Below are 25,686 nucleotides of genomic sequence, written 5' to 3'. Positions count from 1 at the left end.
AAAAGTAGTCACCGGAATGATGGCACGGTGCTACACAAATTAGATATGAGAAAATAGTCATCGAAAAGATACACGGTGACTGCTAACATAATCGTTGGCCAGACGGGCAGCATTTATGGGTGCCACCCGTCGGCAGCGGAAGCTTTTTGATTTTCTACCAAGATCGTAGAGGCTTTGATACCATGTGAGAAATATAGGAAAAGAATATTATTGAATTGTTGTTGTTTACATTATTACATTGAGACCCTAAAATACAATCCTTTACCAAGTAGGATACTATTTAGTATTCCTATTTCTATTTCTATTACTATTCCTTTTCTAATAGAATTGTATATACCTATTTCTATTCTAATAGGATTGTATAAACCTATTCCTATTCTAATGAGATTGTATAAACCTATTCCTATTCTAACAATATTTACATTAGAGAATCTACACAAAAAACAAGTTCTCTACAAAGACAACCCATTCATATATACTAACTGGCATCTTGTGGGTTCTCCAAAAGTGTAAAAGAAACAAAAAATTACCATAATTTGTACAAAGATATATCTTTGCTCCCTCAAAAGTTCTCATGTTCCTCTCTCGGAAGAGTCCATATGAGTGTGAGTGGCACTACATTTCATGGCCACCATCTTTTTTTCCTACTTCTGAATACCCGACCTAACATGACATCGTTAACCGTACTTACATCAACCACGACTTCGAGGCCTTAATATTGTCATACCAGAAGCACCAGATTTTTCCTGTGATTGTGCAAGTTCTCTAAACAACTATGTTTAATCAGTAGTAACCAAGAAACTTGACCAAAATTGCAGCAGTTCCTACAGCAAACCAATCAAAACTACAACTAAAACAACAACTAAAGCGAGAGTAAAATTTCAGAAATTATTCACCAAAATATTTGTTAAAACTGAAATAGAAGTCCTGCATCAAAGCAACATAAAAAACTAGTTCATCTACAAGAATGCTTTCAACTAGAGAAGTGAGGTATGGCTTGGGCTTTTGTGTCTGCTTGTCAGCTCAAAATATTGATCCATATAACCATACTTCTAGCAAAGATCGTCCACAAAACGTTGCTTTGCAAATTGGGAAATAGAAGCTTAAAATCTATTTGCTTCATGTAAATCTTTGGTTGATGGATACAGACTGCACTACACAGCCAAAAGATTTATTAAAACTGAAATAGAAGTCTTGCATCAAAGCAACATAAAAAACTAGCTCATCTGGTAAAGAAACAATAGGCCTAGACTAATAGAAACTTGTATCTTCATACTAACCGAGAAACTTGACCAAAATTGCAGCAATCCCTACAGCAAACCAATCAAAACTACAACTAAAACAACAACTAAAGCGAAAGTAAAATTCCAGAAAATATTCACCAAAACACCTGTCAAAACTGAAACAAAAGCTCTGCATCAAAGCAACAGAAAAAACAAGACCAAAAACTGATCTACCATAGTAGAAAAAATGAGACCAAAACTGTAGGGAAGCAACATAAGCAACTGCACAAAAATTGATAACTAGTAACAAACTTACAATAAACTTAACTTTTACATGAGAGTTAATCTATTTAATAGATTTTACATATACAAAAGATTCTAGCATCCTCATGACCTACATTAGTCATACACAAAAGAGTGTGAACATAACTAGAGGATCAAAAAATGGCACTCCAATCAAAGTTTTGATTTGAAACTGTTAACCAATCAAAGTTTTGATTTGAAACTATTAGTAGAGCAAAAACTATCACACTAGTGCCACCATTTATATACACAAGCTTATCATACTTCAAAGTTTATCATTGATGACCATGAACATCATTGTCTGGCGCTCAAGCTCACCCATACGTAAAAAGATTTCCATATTTTTGACATCTTCACAGATAACCTTTTTAGCTTTGATACGTTGCTCTATGGTGTACAAATCAAATGTAGGAGATTCAATGATGGAATAAATTTGACCACGCATATCAGAGTGGTCACGATTTCCAATCTTTTCGATCAAGGAACCAATTCTTTTATCTTGGCTTTCAGTAAAAAATTTCATAACTTCCGCCATACTCTTGAGAAATGTTTCATTAACATCTTCCACAACCCTCTTTCTTTTCTTGCCTTTTTCTTTTTCATTGACACTAGAAGATGTTTTAGCATATTATTCACCTTGCTTTTCAGATGGTCCAGTATGTTCATGAGGAGATCCTCGAGCATATTCATTTTCAGTTGTTTGAGTAAAATTATGTCTTGTATCAGTATTTTCAGCTTCTTCAGCAGGTGCATTAGGTCCATGACTAGCTTCATCTTCATATTCATCGTCATCAACATTGATAAGAAATCCTAAACTCATATCAGTAGAAAGTCTTGATGTTTGACTCTTTAAGATATCCTCAACAGCATCCAGTGGCCCTTCTGCATGTTCTCCAGTTGCCCTATCTTTTCCAAAAATTTCCTCCCAATCCGCAAACAGTGGCCATTTTTTAGTATTCATGTTGCTTGCACCAGGATCATCCTAGACAAACAATAAAAGAAAGACGACAATTTTATATGTATAAATTATAAATTATGAAGACTTAAGAAATATTTATATGAAGTAATAATATTCTAATAGCAAAATATTAATTACCTTTAAAAATTTATCCCATTCTTTTGGATCATCAATAATTATAGTTCCATCACTATATTGAAATCCCAAACCACTCCTACCTTTTAGTAAACTTAAGCTTGCATAACATCTCTTCCAAAATTTTAATTTAGAATTGACATGTGGTTCACCTTTCAAGCCACTTTCAGGATGATGTTCATGCAAATAGTCCTCCAACTCCATCAGATATCCTGGCCTAAAAGTCCCATTATCAGCTCTCCAACCATTAACACATAACTCTTTCAAACCATTTATAAGAGTACTTTCTTCTGTAGGAGTCCATGTCCTTTGAGTTGACGGTGTTGCTCGTCTTGATCTTTTTGCTGGTTGCATTGAAGATTTTTGAATTTCCATTTGTCTGAATAATTTTGTGAAACAATCATTGTTAGTATTAGTTACCGTCATAAGAAGCGATTACTTAGCATCATAAAAAAAATTCATACACTTCAATGTACAAAAACAATAAATTAAAAACATACCAACACATCACAAAAAAGAAATAAATTAAACACATTACAAATTAATGTAAGTAATTGTTTCTTATATCATAAAAAGCTAAAAGTTGATGCATCTTACAAGAATATCAAAAACTAAAGGGAATAATAATTCAAATGCAGCATAAAACATATAACAAGCACAAAATAATGAAAGATCAATTGCTTGAGTTAGCATTCCACATTGATTGAGCCAACTCATCCCTCCATGTGGTCCACTCCTGAGATGATTCAACAACATCAATGTTATCTTGTTGATATTCTACTTGTTCTTCCACATCGATCTCTAAGGGATCCACTTCCATCTCTCTACGAATAAAGTTGTGTATCAAACAACAAGCACTAATAATCCTGTTATGTATCTTAACCGAGTACCAAGAAGGGCTTCTAAGAATTCCCCAACGTCCTTTCAAGAGACCAAATGTCCTTTCAATAACATTACGAGCTCTAGCATGCTTCATATTGAAAAGCTCTTCTCGACATTGGGGTGGTGGATTTTCACCTTGCCAATCCCTTAACCAATATCTATATCCTCGGTAAGGTGAAAGAAAACCATTTCCATTTGTATATCCTCCGTCGCACAAATAATAATTACCTATAATATAAATAAGAAATTAGTTGCTTTTATATAGCATTATTTTTGTGATATAATTTTAATGTGAGCATATGTATAGAATTACCCTCGGGAATTTTCAAACCATTCGTTCGAGTTATAGCATTTCGTAATACACGACCATCAGCCGCTGATCCTTCCCAACCAGGTAATACATAAGTAAAGTTAAGATTTTTATCACAAACTCCTAGTACATTAGTTGCTATTTCTCCCTTTCTTGTCCTGTATCTTGGTTTGTCCTTAGATGGAATTCTAATTTGAATGTATGTACCATCCAATGCACCTAGACATCCCTATAAAAAAATTATAACATTATCTCAAACAACAAAAATTTCTTCGTAAAATTATATTTATTTTACTTTTACATAAATTAATAGATACCCAATTGAAAGTGCATATACCTTAAACCATCTCCATCGATCGTCAAGCTCATCTTCAAGCACCGGTTTGGGGTTAACAAGTAACAATGGAGCTAGTTTTAGAATAGCTTTCAAGCATTCATTGAAAGCTTGACTTACGCTCCAGCCTGATCTAATATAATCAACCTTAATGGATCTATTCTTCTCATGATGAGCCAAAATATTTAAAAACATTGCTAACTTTTCACTACTTGACATATATTTGCTATCAGTTAGACCTCCAACTTCCTTAGTTAAGAGAACTAAAATGTGAAAAGAATTTCTATTCATCCTTAACTTATCAATACATGCTGTGTCACTATCTTGTACAATACAATTTAAATGAGATATAATTTTAGGAACTCAACTACTCATAAGGTACCTAATCACATGCCTATTTCTTTTTATAGAAATACCATGAATAACCATGAAGAGAAAAATAAACATAACAAGAAATTGTTGGCACAATATCTCCTCAAGGATGATAAAACATTCAATATCGGACTGTAGTTGATGATCCATAAGAAACCCTATTTTTTCATTAAAAAATGAAAAGAGTTAATACACAAAAAAAACAATTAAAAAGAACAATCTTTTTTCAAACTTTACAAAAACCCTAAAACATAACATTCAGATTTTTTTTTTGATTTCTTCCATTAAGTAGAAAAGATGAGTGTATCCAAATTATTATGCAACAGATCAGAGAATTATTAATGATGACAAAGAAAGAAAAGAGAAACAAATTCTGAAAATAAATAAATTAACCTTGTTAGAAACTTGAAAGTTGAAGGTTATTGGTAAAGAAGTTCTTCAATCACCCATCTATGGCTTCAATCGAAATGAAAAGTTGAGTGTACCCAAATGAAGAGTGATTCTTACTGCAATGAAGAAGAGAAGAAACATGGAAGCTAAGACCAAAGCGGCGTTGTGAAAGCTTATCAATGAAAAGTTGAGTGTACCTTTTAATAAATTTATCCCATCACAAATTGTGATGGGATTACTATACCACCCTTTTGGAGGGATCACTTATCCTGGTACTATTTATTAATCCCAGGATAAGTTATCCCAAACTTCCCAACCAAACACTCAATTAAGTACCACTAAGGCTTTATCCCAGGACTATTTGTACCTATCCTTCACACCAAACGACCCCTAAGGTAATAATTGCTAAATGTAGCACAGTCGATAATGGTTGGTTCTCAAGTGGAACAATGGGTGCGCATAGGGTAAGTGTATGAAAGGGAATTATTGAATGTAGAAATATGTTGGTGGAACATATTGGGTTTGTGGTTGTAATAGCACAAGAGTTCACTTTCTGAAGGAAATTATTGATGGTAGAAATATGTCGGTGGAACATAATGAGTTTGTGGTTGTAATAGCGCAAGAGTTCGCTTTGGAAGGAGTTATGGTGTGGGAATACTAGCCTAGAGTAAACTTACCTTGCTGATGGATTGTTTTAAAAAGGAGGATGAGGGAGTTGAATGAGATATCATGGAGTGATAGAGGGAGGACAGGCTGTAATTGGAGGGAAAGGGGATTAGGAATTTTTGCCTGTAAAATCATGCTACAGGGAGTTCATAGAGGAAGAGGAGAAGAAAGGCATTGGAAACAGTGTGGGCAGTAAAGCTCCAGATTCCAGAAAGAAGAAATCTTTTCACATGGTGTATTGTAAGGGATGGCTTCATTGACAGTGGATGAAAGGTATTTTGAAGACACTGGATGCTCCATAAAAAGATTGAAGTCAGTGTATTTTGTCTCTGTATTTTCGATGTAAAGAAAGCTTTGTAGAGGATGATGAATCCTTGGTAGATCTCACAGGTTCCCTGTGAAGATATGTAACTAATTATTGTAAGATGAACAAGATTATTGTCTCTGTTGGTGGATGAAAGGTGTTTTGAAGACAACAGTTGTTCCATAGAAGGATTGAAGTCAGTGTATTTTAACTCTGTAGTTTTGGTGTGAAGAAAGCTTGGTAGAGGATGATGAATCCTTGGTAGATTTTACAGGTTCCCTGTAAAGATCTGTAACTAATTCTTGTAAGATGAATAGATTTTTTGTCTCTGTTTAGAACTTGTAAATAGAGTGGCCAACACTCCCTAAATGCCTGATGAATACACTGTTACCATTAAGTAAAAGAAAGCTTCTATCTCATAGTCATTGATCATGCCTTTTCTTCTCATATAAGCGCTCTATGATGTCAGGGCTTTGAGATACTTAATTTCTTTTGTCACATTTTCATCCTAAAGCAAATTACATGTTATGGGCTCGTTTACAAATCTTTCTAGCTAGCAATGCTATTCTGACATACTTAATGCTTTCCCAGTACTTTGGAAGTAGGGTGCTTTCCAAATCACATTAGGTTCTGCAGCTTTTGTTGTTAGGTTGATGGAACAGCTGCTGCTCTTTGTTTGAATATTGAAACTCATCATGATGTATAATTGTTTAAGTAGATAGGCTTGGTTGCTTTTTCTACTGTGGCACCAAATGGACTAGTAAATATGCTTGCTGATGCTTGTTCTTTCCGTTTTTCATAGTTATTTGACAGAAAGGAAGATTCTAGATGGGATCTCTTTCATTGTTCCTGCTGGAAAAAGTGTAGCTATTGTAGGAACAAGTGGCAGTGGTATGGTTCCTTATTCTGTTTCAACTTTTCAGAGTTAATTTGTCTATTAACTTTGAATTTAATCTATTTAGGCCCGGATTTGCTGCATATTAAGCAAAAACAAATCATTTAGTTATCTAATCTAACAGGCGCGAGTGAAAAATGCTTATCTGAGTAGTAAAGATCTTCGGATGGCAGCACTTAAAGGAACCAATCTGTGGCATAGGTTACTTTTTTTTCTGAAGCTTCTAGGATGCATAAATGAGGGATACATTTTGAAGTTGGATAGCTAGAGATGCTCGTTTTAAGATTTTTATGATAATGCCCCTCTCTTGATCGAATTGTATGTGTGTATACTTTTTGAAGTTTGACTAGTATGATAATATGGCGTAGGACTTCTGCTGCAAACAACTGAAAAGGTTGTTCTTGTTTTTCCTTTTCTCTTTGTCCGTTTTCTGTAAACATCATTCTTTCGATTTTAATATAGGCCTGCCCCAGATCTGACCAATATATGAGATGCCTCTTAGCTGACTGTAGAATCCTTTTTATGTGTCGCTATAAATATTCAAGTGTGGGATCTCATTGCCGATTGGATGTTTGTGTGGAACCTAGGGATTACATACAGTTATGCGTATTGGTTATGCTATTTTTTACTAGTCCTGAATCCTGATCCTCATATTGCTTTCTGTTACAGGCAAATCAACTATTCTTAGATTGCTCTTCAGATTCTTTGACACCCAATCTGGAAATGTAAGATTAAAAGCTTGCCTCATTGCGGAATCATTTTTTTCTTTTTTGGATTAATATTGTGGAAGCCAAGGGTCTATCGCAAACAACCTTTCTACCTTACCTTCCAAGGGTAAGGGTAAGTTCTGCATACACTCTGTCCTCCCTAGACTCCACTTGTGGGATTGCAGTGGTTATGTTGTTGTTGTTGATAAATATTGTGGAATCTTATCTATACTAGTCCTGGAAAGCCCGTGCTGAGCTCGGGCCCAAGATCAAGAGAATAAAGTACTTCATAATTGTTTTAGTTGGATTTAAATAATTTGTGTTACGTTGTTTAGGCACATTAAAGAAATATGATCACTTCTTAATCATGTATTATTCATTATTTAAGTTTTCTCATTAGATCACTAGGTAATTTACTAAAATCATAATTTGTAAGAAAGCAAGTTTGCTAGGGAATAAGCAGATATCAAAGAGACAAAGATAATACAAAATGATTTCAACCTGACAATTATCATAAATTGAAGAAGATGTTTTTATATTTTATGGATTTGTGGCCATATAATTTCTAGTTAGAGTTGGAAATAGATTGTTTTAGTGTTTTTTGGTTAACTACTCATAATTTCATGTAACAATGGTTCATGCTTGAAAAGAAATGGTGATTAAAGTCTAGATTGAGATGAAACTCAGAAAAACTTAAATCCATTAAAACAAAGTTCAAAAATTAATTTAGTTTGTCATCAAATCATTGATCCTTTATTCTTAAAAGAAATTTTCTTTCCCAACCAATTAGGATTAAATGATTTCTGACAAATGAATTTTCTTGCAAGAAAAAAAAGTTCAACAGTATGTGACCATCAACAGTATTTAATAAATGTGGGATTGAACTGAGATCAGGTTTCATATTGCTTGGGCCTGTTTTTCATGACAACGTTTGAGAGCCTTGTGGTGTCTCTTATTATATTAAACCTGGATTGTTTGCCTTCACAATTTAAGGGCCTGTTGGTTTGCACAACTTTCACCTTATAGAATAAGAAAATTATAGCAGTTTTCTTGCTAGTCTTTTCTTGAAAATTATTTATTTTTCAATTATTTAATGATCACTTTTGAAAACTGACTAAAAAGCCTTAAATGGTATGCATGACGAGGACACTGATATTTTAGCATTTATCTCAAGAGGGAAGACCGACTGACTATTACTACAACTCGTATGTTGACAAATCATTGGCTGAATTCTATTTGCACTGCTTGTCAAACTGCTGATTAGGGACTTTTATTGCAAGAAATACTCATGGCATATAATTTAAAGTATGTTTGTGAGAAGGAATCTGACCAATGTCTTGATCAATCTTTGTTCATGTGCTTGATAAGCCCTACTTTTGTAAAGTTGCACAGTTGCACTTTCATCAACTGTTCATAAACCTGTGAGAAATATATGGGAAAAATATTATTGAATCGTTGTTCTAATAATTACATAGAGAACCCTATTTATAGACACTATATAATACAATTCCTTACCAAATAGGAGACTGTTGTTCTAATTATTACATAGAGAACCCTATTTATAGACACTATATAATACAATTCCTTACCAAATAGGAGACTATAAACTATTCCTAGTTTGTGTAGGATTGTGTTTTCCTATTCTATTCTAACACTCCCCCTCAAGCTGGTGCATACAAATCATATGTACCAGGCTTGTTACAGATGTAATTAATACAAGGACTTGTGAGGGACTTGGTGAAGATATCTGCAAGCTGATCATTTGACTTCACAAATTTTGTAACAATATCTCCCGAGAGTATCTTTTCTCTGACAAAGTGACAATCAATCTCAATTTGCTTAGTCCTCTCATGAAACACTGGATTTGATGCGATATGAAGAGCTGCTTGATTGTCACACACAAGTTCCATCTGATCAATTTCGCCAAATTTTAGTTCTCCCAGCAATTGTTTGATCCAAACTAGCTCACAAGTTGCTACAGCCATTGCTCGATATTCTGCTTCTGCACTGGATCGAGCAACCACACTTTGTTTCTTACTCTTCCAAGACACCAAATTACCTCCAACTAAAACACCATATCCGGATGTAGAACGTCTATCAAAGGGTGATCCTGCCCAATCAGCGTCTGTATATCCAGTGATATGCTCATGGCCTTGATCCTCGAAGAGTAGTCCTTTACCAGGAGCTGACTTTATATATCGCAGAATACGAACAACTGCATCCCAATGACCATCACAAGGAGAAGTCATAAACTGACTTACAACACTCACAAGAAAAGAGATGTCCGGTCTAGTCACAGTGAGGTAATTCAACTTTCCAACCAACCGTCTATACCTTCCAGGATTACTGAGTTGCTCCCCCTGTCCTGGAAGGAGTTTAACATTCGGATCCATAGGAGTGTCAAAGGGTTTACATCCCATCATTCCTGCCTCCTCAAGAATGTCTAAAGCATACTTGCGTTGATAAATAACAATACCTGATCTAGACTGAGCAACCTCAATACCAAGAAAATACTTCAATCTGCCGAGGTCTTTAGTTTGGAAATGCTGAAAGAGATACTACTTCAAATTAGCAATACCAACTTGATCATTGCCGGTGATAAAGATATCATCAACGTAAACAACCAAATAAATACACAAATTTGGTGTTGAATGTCGATAAAACATAGAGTAATCAACGCCACTACGAGTCATGCCAAACTCCTGAATTACTGTGCTGAACTTTCCAAACCAAGCTCGAGGAGACTGTTTCAGACCATATAATGACCGACGCAATCGACATACAAGGCTTCTAGACTCCTCCTGAGCAACAAAACCAGGTGGTTGCTCCATATAGACTTCTTCCTCAAGATCACCATGCAGAAAAGCATTCTTAATGTCCAACTGATGAAGAGGCCAATGACGAAACGGCAACCATAAATAGAAAAAGACGGACTGATGCTATTTTGGCCACAGGAGCGAAAGTGTCACTATAATCTAGCCCAAATATCTGAGTATACCCTTTAGCAACAAGGCAAGCCTTAAGCCGGTTGACTTGACCATCTGGACCAATTTTGACCGCATAAACCCAACGACAACCAATAGTAGACTTACCTGTAGGAAGGGAGACAAGCTCCCAAGTACCACTCGAATGTAAAGCAGACATCTCATCAATCATAGCTTGCCTCCATCCAGAATGAGAAAGTGCTTCTCCTGTAGTCTTAGGGATGGAAATCGAGGACAAAGATGATACAAATGCATAATGGGGTGAAGATAAACGATGATAACTCAAGAAAGTATAATGGGGATTAGTATTTCGAGTAGTTCGTATACCTTTATGAAGTGCAATCGATTGGCTAGCAGGAGGCAAGGCCACAGTGGGAGCAGGGTTCGGCACATGACATGAATCATTTGAGACTATTGCTGGACGTGGACGTCGATGATAAGTTAGGAGTGGTGGCACTATAACTGGAGATGGAGAAGATACCGTAGGTCCCTCAATAGTCGGGACAGGCAAGACTTGAGGTATGGGTAAGACCTCAGAGATATCAAGATGATCAGAAGATGTGTAGTAAGGTTGAGATTCAAAGAATGTTACATCGGCAGACATAAAATATCGGCGGAGATCATGTGAATAGCAACGATACCCTTTTTGGACTCGAGAGTAACCAAGAAAGACACATTTGAGGGCACGAGGAGCTAATTTATCTTTTCCTGGGGCTAAGTTATGAACAAAGCATGTGCTCCCAAATACACGAGGAGGGATAGAATAGAGATGTGACTGAGGATATAGTACGGAATGTGGAACCTAATTCGAAATAGAAGATGAGGGCATTCTATTAATTAAATAACAAGATGAAAGGACTGCATCACCCCAAAAACGCAGCGGAACATGGGATTCAATGAGGAGAGTGCGAGCAGTCTCAATGAGATGCCTATTCTTTCTTTCCGCTACACCATTTTGTTGAGGAGTGTATGGACAAGATGTTTGGTGAATAATTCCTTGGTGAGACATAAACTCCTGAAACTGGGATGATAAGTATTCTAAGGCATTATCACTACGAAAAGTACGAACAGAAACACCAAACTGATTTTTTATTTCAACAAAGAAGCTTTTGAATATAGAAAATAACTCAGAACGATCTTTCATTAAGAAAACCCAAGTACATCTTGAATAATCATCAATGAAACTAACAAAATAACGAAATCCTAAGGTGGAACTGACTCTACTAGGACCCCAAACATATTAGAATGAACTAATGAAAAAATAGACTCCGAACGACCCTCAGTACCACGTGAAAATGTGGCACGAGTGTGTTTCCCAAGTTGACACGACTCATAATCTAATTTGGACAAACTAGATAAACTAGGCACCATCTGTTGCAGTTTAGATAGACTCGGATGTCCCAAACGTTTGTGAATGAGGTCCGGAGGATCTGTAACAGAGCATGCCGTGAAGGAATTTGAAGAGGTAAGATAGTAAAGGCCTTGTGATTCATGTCCTGTGCCAATCGTCTGTCCCATACTGCGGTCCAGCATGAGAAAAAAATCATCAAAAAAGGTTATGCCACAATGTAGGGCATGTGTCAAACGACTAACAGATGCCAGATTAAAAGGGGAACCAGGGACATAAGGGACATAAAGAACAGAGTCTAGAGTGACAGAAGATAAGGGTGTAGCTTTTCCAACCCCTTTTGGTTTTGTTTGTATCCCATTGGCCAAAGTAATAGCAGGAAGAGATTGTGAATAAACAATATCTGACATAAATGATTTGTTACCACAAACATGATCAGAAGCGCCTGAATCCATGACCCATGATCCATGAGTATTAGACTGTGAAACATAAGCAAAAGAATTACCCGCAAAAGCAACATCATGTTGAACAACCGAAGCTACTTTTGTGGAGACATTTGCTTACTTGCTCGATATTGAAGGAACTCATCATATTCTGATTGAGCAATATGAGCATTATGGGATGGTCGATTAGGCGGAGCAACAAATGCTTTTTTGTGAAGATGTATGCTTACTTGCACGATTACGAAAGAACTCATTATATTCCTTTAGAGTAGCAGGATCATAACTGGGTGGTGGACAATGCAAATTATGACATATGTCACGAGTGTGTCCAGACTTATGACAATAACTACACTTGGATCGAGGTTTTCCAAGACGACTTCCTCTTCTTCGATTCTCCATAGATTGATATACTCGTTTTTCTATGGTTTGAGATGCGAGAGCAGAGGAATCAAAGGTCGGTGATGAAACTACTTTGTGGCTAGGAGGCGCGGCAATACGAAGTAGACGAGAGAATAATTCATCAACTGTAGGAATTGTAGGACTAGCTAAAATCTGATCACACACTGAATCATGGTCAGTAGAGAGTCCAGCAAGTGTAAGAACTAGAAACAACGTCTGTCTGTGTTCTTGTTGTTTGTCCACATTTGTAGTGATTGGCATCAACGTGTCAAATTCCTCCATGACTGATTGTACTTGACCCAAGTAAGTAGACATATCGGATTCTTGTTTCTTTAAGCTAGTCATTCTAGATATCACATCATAGAATCGAGATATATCATTAGTATATAAAGCACGAGCATTTTCCCAAATCGAATAACATGTTTGGGATGAGCGAAACAAGGGCATCAACTTGGAATCGATAGATTGCCATAGGAAACTACATAATTGAGCATCAACCTTCTCCCATTGTGCTTTGATGTTATTATCTGTCTCACTAGCCTTTGCCTTTTCATCTACCACATAAGTATTGTTGGTTAAGTGATCATGAACGTCTTGCTCCTTGCACCATAACTCAACCGAGGAAGCCCAGGCTAAATAGTTTGAGCTTCCTATTAATGGTTCTGAACTATCTGTCTCACTAGCCTTTGCCTTTTCATCTACCACATAAGTATTGTTGGTTAAGTGATCATGAACGTCTTGCTCCTTGCACCATAACTCAACCGAGGAAGCCCAGGCTAAATAGTTTGAGCTTCCTATTAATGGTTCTGAACTGATCATAGCACTTGAACTACCTATATTCTTAGAGCCAAAAATATCAATCCCTAAAGACATATTATGAATTTAGAGAGAGGAAAAAAAAATAAGGCTGGTTAGAATCTGGAAAAAAAAAAAAGGGTGATGTCGCCGGAAATTAGGTCTGGCTGCCCGAAACTGGTCGGAATAAGAAAATAAATATACAGTCTGCCTCGGAATGGAGAGGCGACCTCAATGAAAAAAAATTGGTCGAAAAAAACTGGCCGGAAAGTGTCACACGCGCCGGCGTGTGATGCGCGTGGTGACGCGACCCTGGTACTCCTGGCGGCGCGTGAGGGCGCGTGACTCGGTGAAACTCAGAGGAGCTCACTGGGGTTTCCTCGCCTGAGTGTTCCGCACCTCATGGTGGTGTGGGTTGTCACACTACACTTGTAAAACAAGACAACAATGCAAACCAGCCGTTGACAGTCACAGGATTCTGACTTTTTTTTTTTCTCACCAATGCTCTGATACCATGTGAGAAATATAAGGAAAGAATATTATTGAATTGTTGTTGTAATAATTACATAGAGAACCCTATTTATAGACATTATATAATACAATTCCTTACCAAATAGGAGACTATAAACTATTCCTAGTTTGTGTAGGATTGTGTTTTCCTATTCTATTCTAATAGTTATAAGACTTAAAACCAACTGGAAAATAAATGTGACTATCCATATGAACAAAAGTTGACGGAATAAAGGAGAATAAAATTTCCGATGATTAGAAGGACCACCGGAATCCAAACTCTGATTCAAAAAGTAACCTTTAGTGCATTACCTCGATACTTGTGCCTGGGAGCATTCTGGTAAACTCAGACACTCCAATTTCGATAGGATAAATTATTTTAAAATACATAAATCAAATTGAAGTCAAACTTCAGTTACTTTAATACAAATGATAGGGTAGAGGAGGTGGCTTTGACGGTCCCAGATTCCACAGTTTTACATCAACAAGGGTAGTAACTGAAATGAATTCTTTAAGGAATTCTCGATACTGAGAGAACTCTGCAAACTCATCTGCCGAAACCAAAATTGTCTTGCCCTTCTGATTTGTAGTCATATTTCCTCCTTTCTAATTGCTTACATGTATAAATCAAATCCCCAAAACATCAATATAGGAGAAGCAAGCAAACACAACCAAATACTCGAAATGCAGCTCTTTAATGTCACAATAAAGAACTTAAGAATAGTCAATTAGAAGGTTCCTAATAATATTATAACCCAATCAGAAAGTTGACAGCCAACTCACCCAACAAAATAATTGTAACTGAGTCAAATATGAACGAAGAAGCTACGAGGGAGAACAAAGGAACCAGCAATGAAGAACAAGCATCCACAAAACAATATAAATTGGATATTGAACAGAAGTCAATAGTAGTAGTAGCACCAAATAGCAAACAGATTTGAATGCGGAAACTCCAGGAAAAATAAAATGAACCTGGAAGTGAAGAAAATCTCTCAAAGTAGTGTTTTAACACCGGATAAAATTTGGGGTATGTCGGAATTGACAATCTGATGCTGGAAAGCCATCCCCAAATAAGTCTGCCAGAGCATGCATCGACGCGTGACATACAGGCGAGAGAATTAGGTGGCTCGTAAAGGCCACTCGTTTCACACCAGTAGTCGAAGAAAGCTTGTATGGTCAGAAAGGATGGTCTAACTCCTATGGTGGTGGTGACACAAATAACCAATTTAAAGTGATTGATTTGAAATCCAAGCCTCTTCCTACAAGACAACAAAACAAGATCAAGCTTGCTTTTCGAAATAGAGCCAAAAAAGATCAAAGAGTCTATATGCTCTGATACCATGTAATCAAATGGAAGTTAATGTATTATACTTATTCCAGCAGGTAAGCAAGATATAAATACAATACATTAGGTGCTAACTTAGGAAAGAAAATAAAGAGGAATTCCTACAAATCTGCTAGCTAATTATGCCTATGTACATTACAAAGGATGCAGTATGCATACATTTTGTAACTAAATAAACAGCGAATAGAAGGGGTATGTTCTTCAAGGACATGGGATCCATTCGATCATCTATTCAGTTGCAACCAACTACTGTTACTCTAACAGTTTTTGTTACTGAAAATTAAAAGTACTCCATTCTTGTAGACTTTAAGGACTATTGCTCTAGGTTCTATATAAGGGACCATTTTAAGTAAACTCGCAAAGATAAGGAACTATTTGGGGATTTTTCTCGGTGTGAATGTGTTAAAACTTTGTAAAATGAACAGATGTAAAAAGAAGAGAGGAAGTTACCATTAACAGTAGAAAAGATTATGTTGACGGTCTCCACATGAGGCAAGACTAGCAAAAGGCCAGTGACTCCAAACAAAATAAGCATATCCATGCAAATCCTCAATCTTTAGATATATGCACTTCATTTCAAGAATCTGCACTCCTTTTGAATTGCAACATGCACATGACCTATTGCAGTAATACCTATGAAACTAGTAAGGAATGGAACAAAGTATAATCAAACCCAAGCCACATATTATGACAGACGTATATAATTGTTGTCTTTATATAAAGTCATTAAAATTAGTGTAGTAAGAATTTTACCTCATTTTTCTCGGACTATCAATAAGCCGAAGTCAGGAAGTAGGAAAACGAAAGATCATATCCACCAATACTATCGCACAAGCTACAACTAAAATCAAAGAATTAAGAACCACCACAAAAAAAAAATCAAAATAATAATAAAATAACAAAAGATTAAGGAAAGTTAAGAGAACAAGAATGTTTTAGAAGAATACACAACTGTCACCATGCTTAAAATTAAAGCTTCATCACAAAGAAGTATTCAAAATCGATCATCTATAGATGTATTTCCAACTTCTCGTGAGGTGAAAAATTATGAAAGGAATGAAAGAAAATCAAATTAAAAATTATCAAATAAACTGAACGCAACGATTCACATCTATAAAAGAACTAATATCAGAAAATCATGAATAGGAAGAAAGAAAATTCGAATGAAAGCAATTATCGTGTAAAAATTGTGACAAAAAGATTCATGAAGTGATAGGTGGTTTACTACGCAGATGCTCTAAGATGAGAAAATAAGGTTGGTCGATAGGATAGGTAAGATAGATCTACAAGGCAGTTTAGTTTAGGAGATGTGTATATTTACATAGGCTAAAAGTATAAATGCCCTTGATGTGCATTTTATCATCAATAAGTGCTCATGACAAACTTGAAATCTTCATTCACCTTTCTATATAACACAAATTAAATTAAATGTGGAATTCATCTAATTCCGTTTTTCTTGATATATACTCCCTCCGTTTCACAAAGAATGACCTTCTTTCCTTTTTAGTCAGTTTCAAAAAAATGACCTCTTTCCTTTTTTGGTAACATTTTACTTTTTGCTTTCCACGTGGCATGTTTAAGACCACAAGATTAAGGGCAATTTTGTACATTTGACATAACTTTAATTTAGGACCACAAGATTCAAAAGTCTTCTTTAATTTCTTAAACTTTGTGCCAAGTCAAACCAGATCAATCTTTTTGAAACGGAGGGAGTATATATATATATATATATATGTGTGTGTGTGTGTTAAAAAGGAACCCCTGAAGGTTAACACTAAAGTGAGCATAGAAGGACGTGAAAGTTAATACTAAAGGAACATAGGAAGCTTTGAAAGTGAACATATAAAAAATAATCTTAATATGCAGTAACTTTGTACATCTATCCATAGATCGCATTAGCTAATATTTGCATGACATGTTCAAGAATTATGTAACATTTTCCACTATGTAACTTATCAACAAAAAAAAAAATAGTTCAAGAATATGATCACATCTATCATATAGACACAAAACTGGAAAGAGATCGACAAAAGAATGAAGCATGATTTTTCTGCAGCTTATGGAGAGAATATCAAACTATCAAAATTTTGTGGGAAAACAATAAGAATATCATGTATAGGTGTTTCAATCTTAAATCTTGGAATCTTTTCCATGTAAGACTGTTTTGATTGTTGTTAGGTCTATTCCATCCCCGTAAACATTAGTGTAGAACATAAGCAACACCGAAAACTTTCCACACTTATGATCGGACCTTAGCACCTATGGACAATTAGGAATCACCTAGTATGGACCCATTATACATGTATTAGATCATGCATAAGTAATACCATGTTTGGTAGTTGTTTAGGATTATGTATAAAATTAATACAATGTTTGGTTTGCAATTTAGAAACTTGCATAACTAATAAATGTACAAGTTATGAGGTAATCTATGTATAATTCTATGCAGGATAGAAGATGGAACAACTAATACATGAATAGCTAAACATTGCATAACTAATCTCTGCATAAAATAATACATAAATTTCCTCATAACTAATCCATGTATTACTAATACTTGTATAACACTAGCTAGCTACCAAACAACCCCTAAAGGTGTCGTGTGTACTAGATAACCTTAACTATAATATTACATGGACTAGAGAGTTTGAAACTAGATTCTGATATTAATGTAAGTTTGTTTCGATAATTGTATACATTCAAAATCTCAAATACTTATGACGAAAATCTTCAAAGGAAGAATAAAATTTCACTTTTCCTCCCATGATAGGGTAACCTGTAGACGTACAAGGATTCAATTTGAAACATACTTAGCCTCGAAATAAGAATAAAAATTAACATATGTAATAATAAAATCACATCTTTCTGTAAAGATAGAAATACATTATATGTTTCATATTGTAAGATTCTCATAGGCACCTGATGTGTACCGTGCCCTTTTTCTTATTTTTTTGATAACCGAGAAATCCGCTTGTGACCCACCGCCCTTTGGACCAATCACAGTCTTCTAAACTTGGTGGATAATGGGCCCGCTCCTCTACCCTTCTCTACTTAAATGCCGGGCTTCGCTTTGCATGGTGTGGGGCTTGAACCTATGACCTAAGTCACAAATCCTCAACCTTTTACCACTCGAGCTAGGCCTTGGGGGAAATGTACCGTTCCCTTTTGATTAGCCTACTTACTCTTACACTACAGTCATGTTGAACAATTCAGAACCTAACTATGAATTTAACAACTTAGTCATCGTATATTAGCACGATTCTTTTTGTTGTACATACTAGTTGAACTTTTTCTTTCATTAACACAGAAACATTATAGTGTTAACAATCTATAACCAAACATAATTTGAAAGAAAGAGAAATATCATTTCCCTGGACATTGGGGATCATAAGTGCACATGATAAAAAACAATGTGCATTTTTGGCATAAGACACTTAGTCATGCTTCATGTTATGTTTTCTCTTTCATTGCTACACATGTTAAAATCAATTCAAATGCCAACAACCACTTTTATCTAATAGCACAAAAGCTGGCCAATACTATAGCCAAACTCTCATGGATAAGTTTTTTCTGAGTACAAACGTGTAGCATCAACATCAAAAAATTCGATCTCACCAAACATGCATTCTCAAATGACACAAACTCAAGCAGCAACGATAACAGAGGTAAGTATAAGATATCAACCTACTGCAAGAACAGTGAAGAATCCCGTAATCCAACTTCTAGATGCATTTTCAGACTCAGTCCTTTGTTATGACGCTAGAAAAGGCACAATTCCTCTCAACAAAAGTGTGCAGACACTACTCATCCCCTGTAAATAGGACAAGTCAGACATATTTGTTTTCTCCTCATCTTTAGTATTTCCTCTTAATATGACATACTTGTTTGAAATTGCATTAAAGTAGAATATCGACACACATGGTAATTTATAATACCACTGACACATAAGCCAGATACTTCCCAATAGCATGCAGAAGAATGTGTTGTGTCTACTAAGCAAAGGCAGGTGAGTTTCCCCTTCATTGTAGCCTCATTTATACTAAGTCTAAAGTCCGCCTAAAAAAGACAACAACTAAATGAAATTTACGTCTTATATAACACTCAATAGCTCTTCAATGATTTTGGTCAACTAATAGCTATAACATTTAGTTTTCCAACACACAGACACGTGTGTTCACAAGTGTGTACACGCACGTAGAGATAGAGACTTCACTTCAATAGATTAATATCAAAGTCGAGAAATGAACATTGTAGAAAAAATGAGAAACAACGCAAATCTTTGAGTTGTTCATTTGCGAAATAGCAACAGAAAAAAATCATCTTACTTATCGTGCGACATATGTACTCATGGTCTCTGGAGAGTTCTAAGATAGATTTTCGAGGTATTTTAATTTCATCTTTATACTGGGAAGTGAACCAGCAATCTAAGTTGCTCGGACTCAAGTGCGGGTGTCCAATTTGGATGCGGATCTAGAGGTCGGAGCCTTCATGATCTAATTTTTAAGATTTGGAGATATGGATCCATGTATGGGCATAGGTGCGGAGATTCGCCTAAAAAATAATAAAAATATCTTAAAATAGAGTTATTAAACCTAAATTATCAGATATTATGTGGAGAACTTGAGGAGAATCCTAGAAGGAGATTAAAGGAAAAGGAGTGACATGGATATTTCTATATAAAAGGTATTTCATTTTCTTCAATTTCACCATAGCTTTTGTATTGACTAGGGGTGTACAAAACCGAACCGAGAACCGAACCAAACCGCAAATCGAATCAACCCGGAAAAAAAACCCGACTAGTGGTTTGGTTTGACTTGGTTTGGTTTTGAAAAATAAAACCCGACTATATTTGGGTTGGTTTGGTTTTAACTAAAAAAAACCAACCCGAGACCAAACCAACCCGAATTTATATATATAATTTTAAAATTTTATTTTATACATAAAAATATTTACTTTGATATAATTTTTAAATATTTCTTATACTTTTCCATAGTTTTTAATATTTAATATATTATTTCAAGTTTGAAACTTAGAATTATGAATGGGCCAATAAAGATTATAGTCCACATATGTTGGTAATTATAATAAAGCTTAAATCAAAATCAAATTAATACTAATGCAAAAAGAAAATCAATTCAACACTAAGAATGACAATAATATTGAATATTTGCTCTTTAGTTTTAGGGATAAGGGTCTGAAAAATACTCCAACTTTGGTCGGATTTGTTGTTGCGATACTAAACTTTCATAAGGACCTATTACCTCCCTAGACTATTTAATACCGTATCCAATAAAGATTATAGTCCACAGATGTTGGTAATTATAATAAAGCTTAAATCTAAATCAAATTAATACTAATGCAAAAAGAAAATCAATTCAACACTAAGAATGACAATAATATTGAATATTTGTTCTTTAGTTTTACATTGGTTTAGACAATTAAAATACATAATCTAATTTTAATTTCCTTTAAACTTAATTTTAGCATGATTTAGTACTTTTAAATTATGATCATTTTCATTATGACTTGTTAATTTGCAATATTTGTTTTACGCGATTTCATTATTATTATTTTTGTTGGATATTTTAGTGTCATTAATCATATTATATTGTGTTATATTTTTAAGAAACATCTTAAATAGTTGTATTTTGGTAGGACTAAGGAAATATTTGAAGTACAAGTTAATTATATGCTGTGTATGAATACTTTACCGGAAAAACCCGAAACAACCCGAAAAACCGAAAAACCCGAGGTTGAAAAACCCGAGTTTTATTGGTTTGGTTTGGTTTATAAATTTAAAAATCCGACCTAAATGGTTTGGTTTGATATTTGAAAAACCCGAACCAACCCGGCCATGTACACCCCTAGTATTGACTATAGAAATCATTAAAACTGTCCAAACTTTTCCCATCGGTTTTGGTCAAAGTACCCAAAATCAATTGACCAAATCGGACACAGATCCCACACCCACACCCATGTTGTGTCGACACGGGTGTGGCACCAAAAGTGAAGAGTCTGAGCAACTTAGCCAGCAATTGCAAAAGGCATTTCAGGCAATAAAAGAATTGAAATAAAGCGTGAATAGCCTCAAGGGTTGAGAAACAATGAAGTTCCATTTTCCAAATAATATGTTGTATTAACTTGTTAGTGGTTTAATAACTCTATTTAAAAAAGATGTGTTGTATGTAAAGCTGAGAGATAATTGATCACAGTTAGGCAAAAGAGTCCAGTCATAATGTTCAATAGTGATATCGCAAAGCATTAAATTTAAAAGGTAACTTGAGTGTGTGTATATATATATATATAAAAGAATAATTTAGAGTGCGAGCTTATGAAGTGATTCATACAACTTTGGCAGGTTTGTTGCTCTGTATTGATATGGTAATTATTTGAGAAAAGGTTGAATAAGATACTGATGATATGAGGCTACGGAACTACCTTTGGAGCAATTACGTGTCACCATATCCCCAAAACTTAAGTAATTTGTTGCCAACAGATTCTTCGAAAGCACAGCCCAAAAAAAAGAATGCTTAGCTTGCACGCCATACACTATTTGAAGCCTAACATCATTTTCCATCAGACGAATTCTCAGCTCTTCCTTTTGCTTCAGTTCATTAACAGAGCTCCATGCTTCTCTGTCAGACACTTCTTCACATCACAATACATACCCACCTAGAGGCTGCCAATTAATATCACATAGATGAAGTCCATAAAAAGAGTAAACATCTCTAGTATTTTGTAATGCAGAGACTCAAAATTGCAAAAGGAGAAAAGAGTGAGCATAAAGCATACCTCCCCGGATCATCTAAATGAAGATCCAATAAAAACAACAATGAGATTCTAAAATATGATATTGACACAAATATTATTTTGTTGCTCTAACAGGGCAAACCTAAATTATAGAAAATGAATTCAATTGAGTCCCCTTCGTTGAAAGTTACATTGTGCAAGTAGAGCAAAAATTCTTCAACTTCAATGATAAGGGGGAAAGCAAGCACGTCCTAATCTTTAAAAAGACAAGTATACCTATAATTTTACAGCGAGGGAATGTATTGTTTTGTAAGGTCAATATGGAATAGAAGAAAATAGCTACATTGGAAAGAAAAATCTAGTAATTTGAAGATGAGTTACTTCTTTCACACACAAAAAAATCCTTTGTGCAAGAAGAGATATAAAAGCACATGATTTATCAAGCTAAGAATAAAAGTAGAGAATCATGTAACTAATTTTCTACTGCAAAGACTAAGAAGGAATTTCTTCTTACAAAAAGTAGTATTAAAGCTTTGCTTTATACTAATAGAAACATAGGGTATGACTTATGATTTTTCCTCCTCGAGAGAAGATCACCAAGAATAAGATTCTCACTTATTAAATATGTATAGATTATAGCAGTGTACACCTCTATCTTTTTTTTGAACTTGGTAACTTTGTATTATATCACAAAACAATCCATGGGTTGTATTGTAATCTTATATACAAGTGTACTCCTGATTTCACTTCTCTATGTCTAAATTGAGTCTAGCACATCAATAATAGTCACAGTGTCATTAGAGTATAATGATTACACCAAAAGACCAAGTAAAATGCAGTTTAGTTTAACTTTCTGCACATTGTTCTCTATACTTTCAAAACATCTTGAATTCCTTTCTTTCCAAACAGCCCACCAGATTACCTCCCGAATAACTCTCAATCTACCTTTGTCCTTACCATGTACACCTTCTTCCTCCCAGCATAGTAATGCCTCAGCCACCTTCCTAGGCATAGTCCAGGAAATGCCTCTGAGACTTAGGAATATTCTCCATAGATGATGGGTGTACTTGCAACGTAAAAATTGATGGTTAATAGTCTCAGATGTTTCACCACATAGGAAACACCTGAAACACAAGGTTATCCCCCTCTTCATAACACTGTCCTATGTAAGAACTGCTTCCTTAGCCATTGACCAGACAAAAAAGGAAACTTTGTGAGGGATTTTACCCTTCTATATTTGCTTCCAAGGCCAACTTGAGCACCGTTGATCTGTCTGATCCATCAACTTGTAGGCTTTGTTGACTTTTAACACTCCCTTGTCATCTCCTGTCCACCACAATTTACCCTCTCATGTGGCTGTCTGTAGTCCAGCGAAAGTGTCCACAGTGTTTAAAAATTTAGCTCATTATTTCCCAATCATTAAGATTTCTTCTGAAAGTGAAATTACATCCTTGTGGTGACCATAGATCTGCTATAGTGCACTGTTGAAACATGATTAGGTTGTAGATGTCTGGAAAGAGATCTTCCATGTTGCCTTTCTCATGCCAAATGTCCTTTCAAAATCTGGTCTTACTCCCATCCATTACTTTTGCCTTCAAGTTATCCACAAGATTCTGATGGACCTCCAGAGGCTAACCCCTTAAGGAGTGGTTACTTCTTTAGTTATCTAGTTGTCCTCTTCTTCATATTTAGCTCCAATTACTTTCCTCCATAGCATCTGGTTGTTGTTTGCATGCTTCCACAACCACTTCATACTAAGAGTATTGCTTTGCAATTTCAGATTTTTTATTCCTAGACCTCCATTTTTCTTGCTTGTCATGACTTCCTCCCATTAAACCAAATGGAAGCTTTTCTTTTCTTTGTTGCCTTGCCACAAAAAATTCCTCCTGATACGATCCAACCTTTTAGTGACCTTAGTTGGGATAGGAAACAAAGACATTATATAGGTTGGCAAAGCATTAAGTACTGAGTTAATAAGGGTCAGTCGGTCAGTACTGAGACTTCCACTTGGCCAATTTCTTCTCACACTTCTCAACCACGCTACTCCATATGTCTATGGGCTTGGATTTGTCCCCCAAAAGCATTTCCAAGTATATAGTAGGCAGAACTCCTATCTCACCACCTAGAATTGATGTTAAACAACACATGTTGTTTATTTCATTTATAGGATACATTACACTCTTCCTTCAATTGATATGCAAACCAGATATACCTTCAAATAAGACCAGAATCACTTTTAGATACTTCAGTTGTTCCTCCTCAGTATCATAGAAAATCAGGGTATCATCTGCATATTGCAAGTGTATCACTTCTAGTCTCTCAACACCTTCTCTGGCCACATGAAAACCCCTTAACCACCCTCTCAAGTTAGCAGTTTTTATCATGTTGTTTAAACCCTCCATAGTGATCACAAACAAAAAAGGTGACAAGGGAGCACCTTGCCTGAGACCTCTTTGGGTTTGAAAGAAACCTGCAGGGGAGTTCGAAACTTAAATAAGCCACAAAAAGATAAAAGTGACCAAAATAAGCCACTATTTTAGTAAGTAACTAAAATAGGCTTAGTGGAAGAAAAAATTCCATTTTACGCAATATTCCAAACGTTTTCCGTTTGTGTCATAATGTGTATATTTTAATATATAACGGAACTATTTCTTACACTTTGTAAAGTGGAAGTTTTTCTTACACTTTATAAAGTGGAAGAAAAAATTATGTTTTACAAAGAGGAATATTTTTCACGTTCTCTTTATGAAGCTTTTACAGTGTTTGTCATAAAATTATATTGATTTTACATATCATTAAAACGGTAAAAATTATTACACTATGTATTTTTATTTTTTTATTCTGAAAACTCCTCCAAGCTCTATTTAAGGACGTTCAAACATAGTACCTTCAACATCTTTAGTCTTCTATTTTTCTTCATTTCAATCAACAAAAAAAATGTCTTCTAAAACCAAAAGTTAGAGTTTTTGATTTATTGGGATGGCGAAATTATACATGACGAAAATATTGTTTATTATAATTGTCTTTCTAAACACAATGCTAAATATTTAATTAATGTCCGATATCATAAATTTCTTTCATCAATTTATAAAAGAATGGGTATAAATAGTACTGATTATAATTTGATTATAGTCGGAAAATACCCTACTTCATTTTTGTCACAAGGACAAGTAAATTTTGGAGAGTGAATTATCTATCATGACGAATCGTTGACTGACTTTTTGAGGGTTCCAAATGACTTCATAGATCAAATCAAGTTAAGATTTTATGATACATAATGTAATAATTTTTTCCTTAAATAGAGCTTGGAGGAGTTTTCAGAATAAAAAAATAAAATACATAATGTAATAATTTTTTCCGTTTTATGATATGTCAAATCAATATAATTGTATGACAAACACTACAAAAGCTTCATAAAAAGATACAATTTAATGCAAAACGTGAAAAATATTCCTCGTAAAACATAATTTTTTCTTCCACTTTATAAAGTGTAAGAAAAACTTCTACTTTACGAATTGTAAGAAAAACTTACACTTTACAAAGTGTAAGAAATAGTTCTGTTATTTATTAAAATATACCCGTTATGAGACTAACAAAAAACATTTGGAATATTTCATAAAACGAAATTCTCAT

At 35.0% G+C, this 25,686-nt stretch overlaps 3 protein-coding genes and 1 long non-coding RNA gene across 6 annotated transcripts in view; 1 reads left to right on the top strand and 3 right to left on the bottom strand.

Moving 5' to 3' along the window:
* Positions 1–7,596, top strand: part of LOC102584121 (ABC transporter B family member 25, mitochondrial) — a 27,523-nt gene extending 19,927 nt beyond the window's left edge. Inside the window, exons 13-14 of the mRNA XM_006339319.2 lie at positions 6,680–6,768; positions 7,442–7,596. Coding sequence (XP_006339381.1) covers positions 6,680–6,768; positions 7,442–7,551 — 199 coding nt within the window. The 3' untranslated portion in view covers positions 7,552–7,596. The remainder of the gene's footprint in view (positions 1–6,679; positions 6,769–7,441) is intronic.
* Positions 1,712–3,109, bottom strand: LOC107061530 (uncharacterized). The gene is made up of 2 exons (XM_015310887.1): positions 2,623–3,109; positions 1,712–2,508 (listed from the first exon to the last, which is right to left on the bottom strand). Exons 1-2 carry the CDS (start codon positions 3,043–3,045, stop codon positions 2,155–2,157), a joined length of 777 nt encoding a protein of 258 aa, XP_015166373.1. The 5' UTR covers positions 3,046–3,109; the 3' UTR covers positions 1,712–2,154.
* Positions 3,161–4,979, bottom strand: LOC102583785 (uncharacterized). 2 transcript variants are annotated; one of them, XM_015310879.1, is made up of 4 exons: positions 4,911–4,979; positions 4,149–4,675; positions 3,815–4,040; positions 3,161–3,729 (listed from the first exon to the last, which is right to left on the bottom strand). In XM_015310879.1, the coding sequence occupies exons 2-4, from the start codon at positions 4,434–4,436 to the stop codon at positions 3,293–3,295; spliced, it is 951 nt and encodes a 316-aa protein (XP_015166365.1). In that variant the 5' UTR covers positions 4,437–4,675; positions 4,911–4,979; the 3' UTR covers positions 3,161–3,292. The 2 variants fall into 2 exon arrangements, with proteins under 2 accessions (XP_015166365.1, XP_006339380.1); XM_006339318.2 differs by lacking the exon at positions 4,911–4,979 and having other exon boundaries at positions 4,149–4,723.
* A 6,025-nt stretch (positions 7,597–13,621) lies between the features above and the next one.
* On the bottom strand, positions 13,622–22,097 carry LOC107061518 (uncharacterized). 2 transcript variants are annotated; one of them, XR_001474035.1, is made up of 4 exons: positions 21,742–22,097; positions 16,057–16,144; positions 15,754–15,944; positions 13,622–15,217 (listed from the first exon to the last, which is right to left on the bottom strand). It is a non-coding gene; the product is annotated as an uncharacterized lncRNA (long non-coding RNA). The 2 variants fall into 2 exon arrangements; XR_001474036.1 differs by having other exon boundaries at positions 16,057–16,138.
* Between the last annotated feature and the right edge of the window lie 3,589 nt (positions 22,098–25,686).

Source organism: Solanum tuberosum, unplaced genomic scaffold, assembly GCF_000226075.1.
Source record: "Solanum tuberosum cultivar DM 1-3 516 R44 unplaced genomic scaffold, SolTub_3.0 scf00009, whole genome shotgun sequence".
Lineage (NCBI taxonomy): Eukaryota > Viridiplantae > Streptophyta > Magnoliopsida > Solanales > Solanaceae > Solanum > Solanum tuberosum.
The sequence above is the reverse complement of the archived record's forward strand: the minus strand, read 5'-3'. Positions and strand labels throughout refer to the sequence as shown.

Bases quoted from the DNA above. Each gene is read 5' to 3' on its own strand.
- LOC107061530 (XM_015310887.1), bottom strand. From the start codon at position 3,045: ATGACGGTAACTAATACTAACAATGATTGTTTCACAAAATTATTCAGA. The intron at 2,509-2,622 runs GTAATTAATATT...TTGTTTGTCTAG, and splicing joins AATGGGATAAATTTTTAAAG to GATGATCCTGGTGCAAGCAA.
- LOC102583785 (XM_015310879.1), bottom strand. From the start codon at position 4,436: ATGAATAGAAATTCTTTTCACATTTTAGTTCTCTTAACTAAGGAAGTT. The intron at 4,041-4,148 runs GTATATGCACTT...ATTTTTTTATAG, and splicing joins ATCGATGGAGATGGTTTAAG to GGATGTCTAGGTGCATTGGA. The intron at 3,730-3,814 runs GTAATTCTATAC...TTTATATTATAG, and splicing joins TGGTTTGAAAATTCCCGAGG to GTAATTATTATTTGTGCGAC.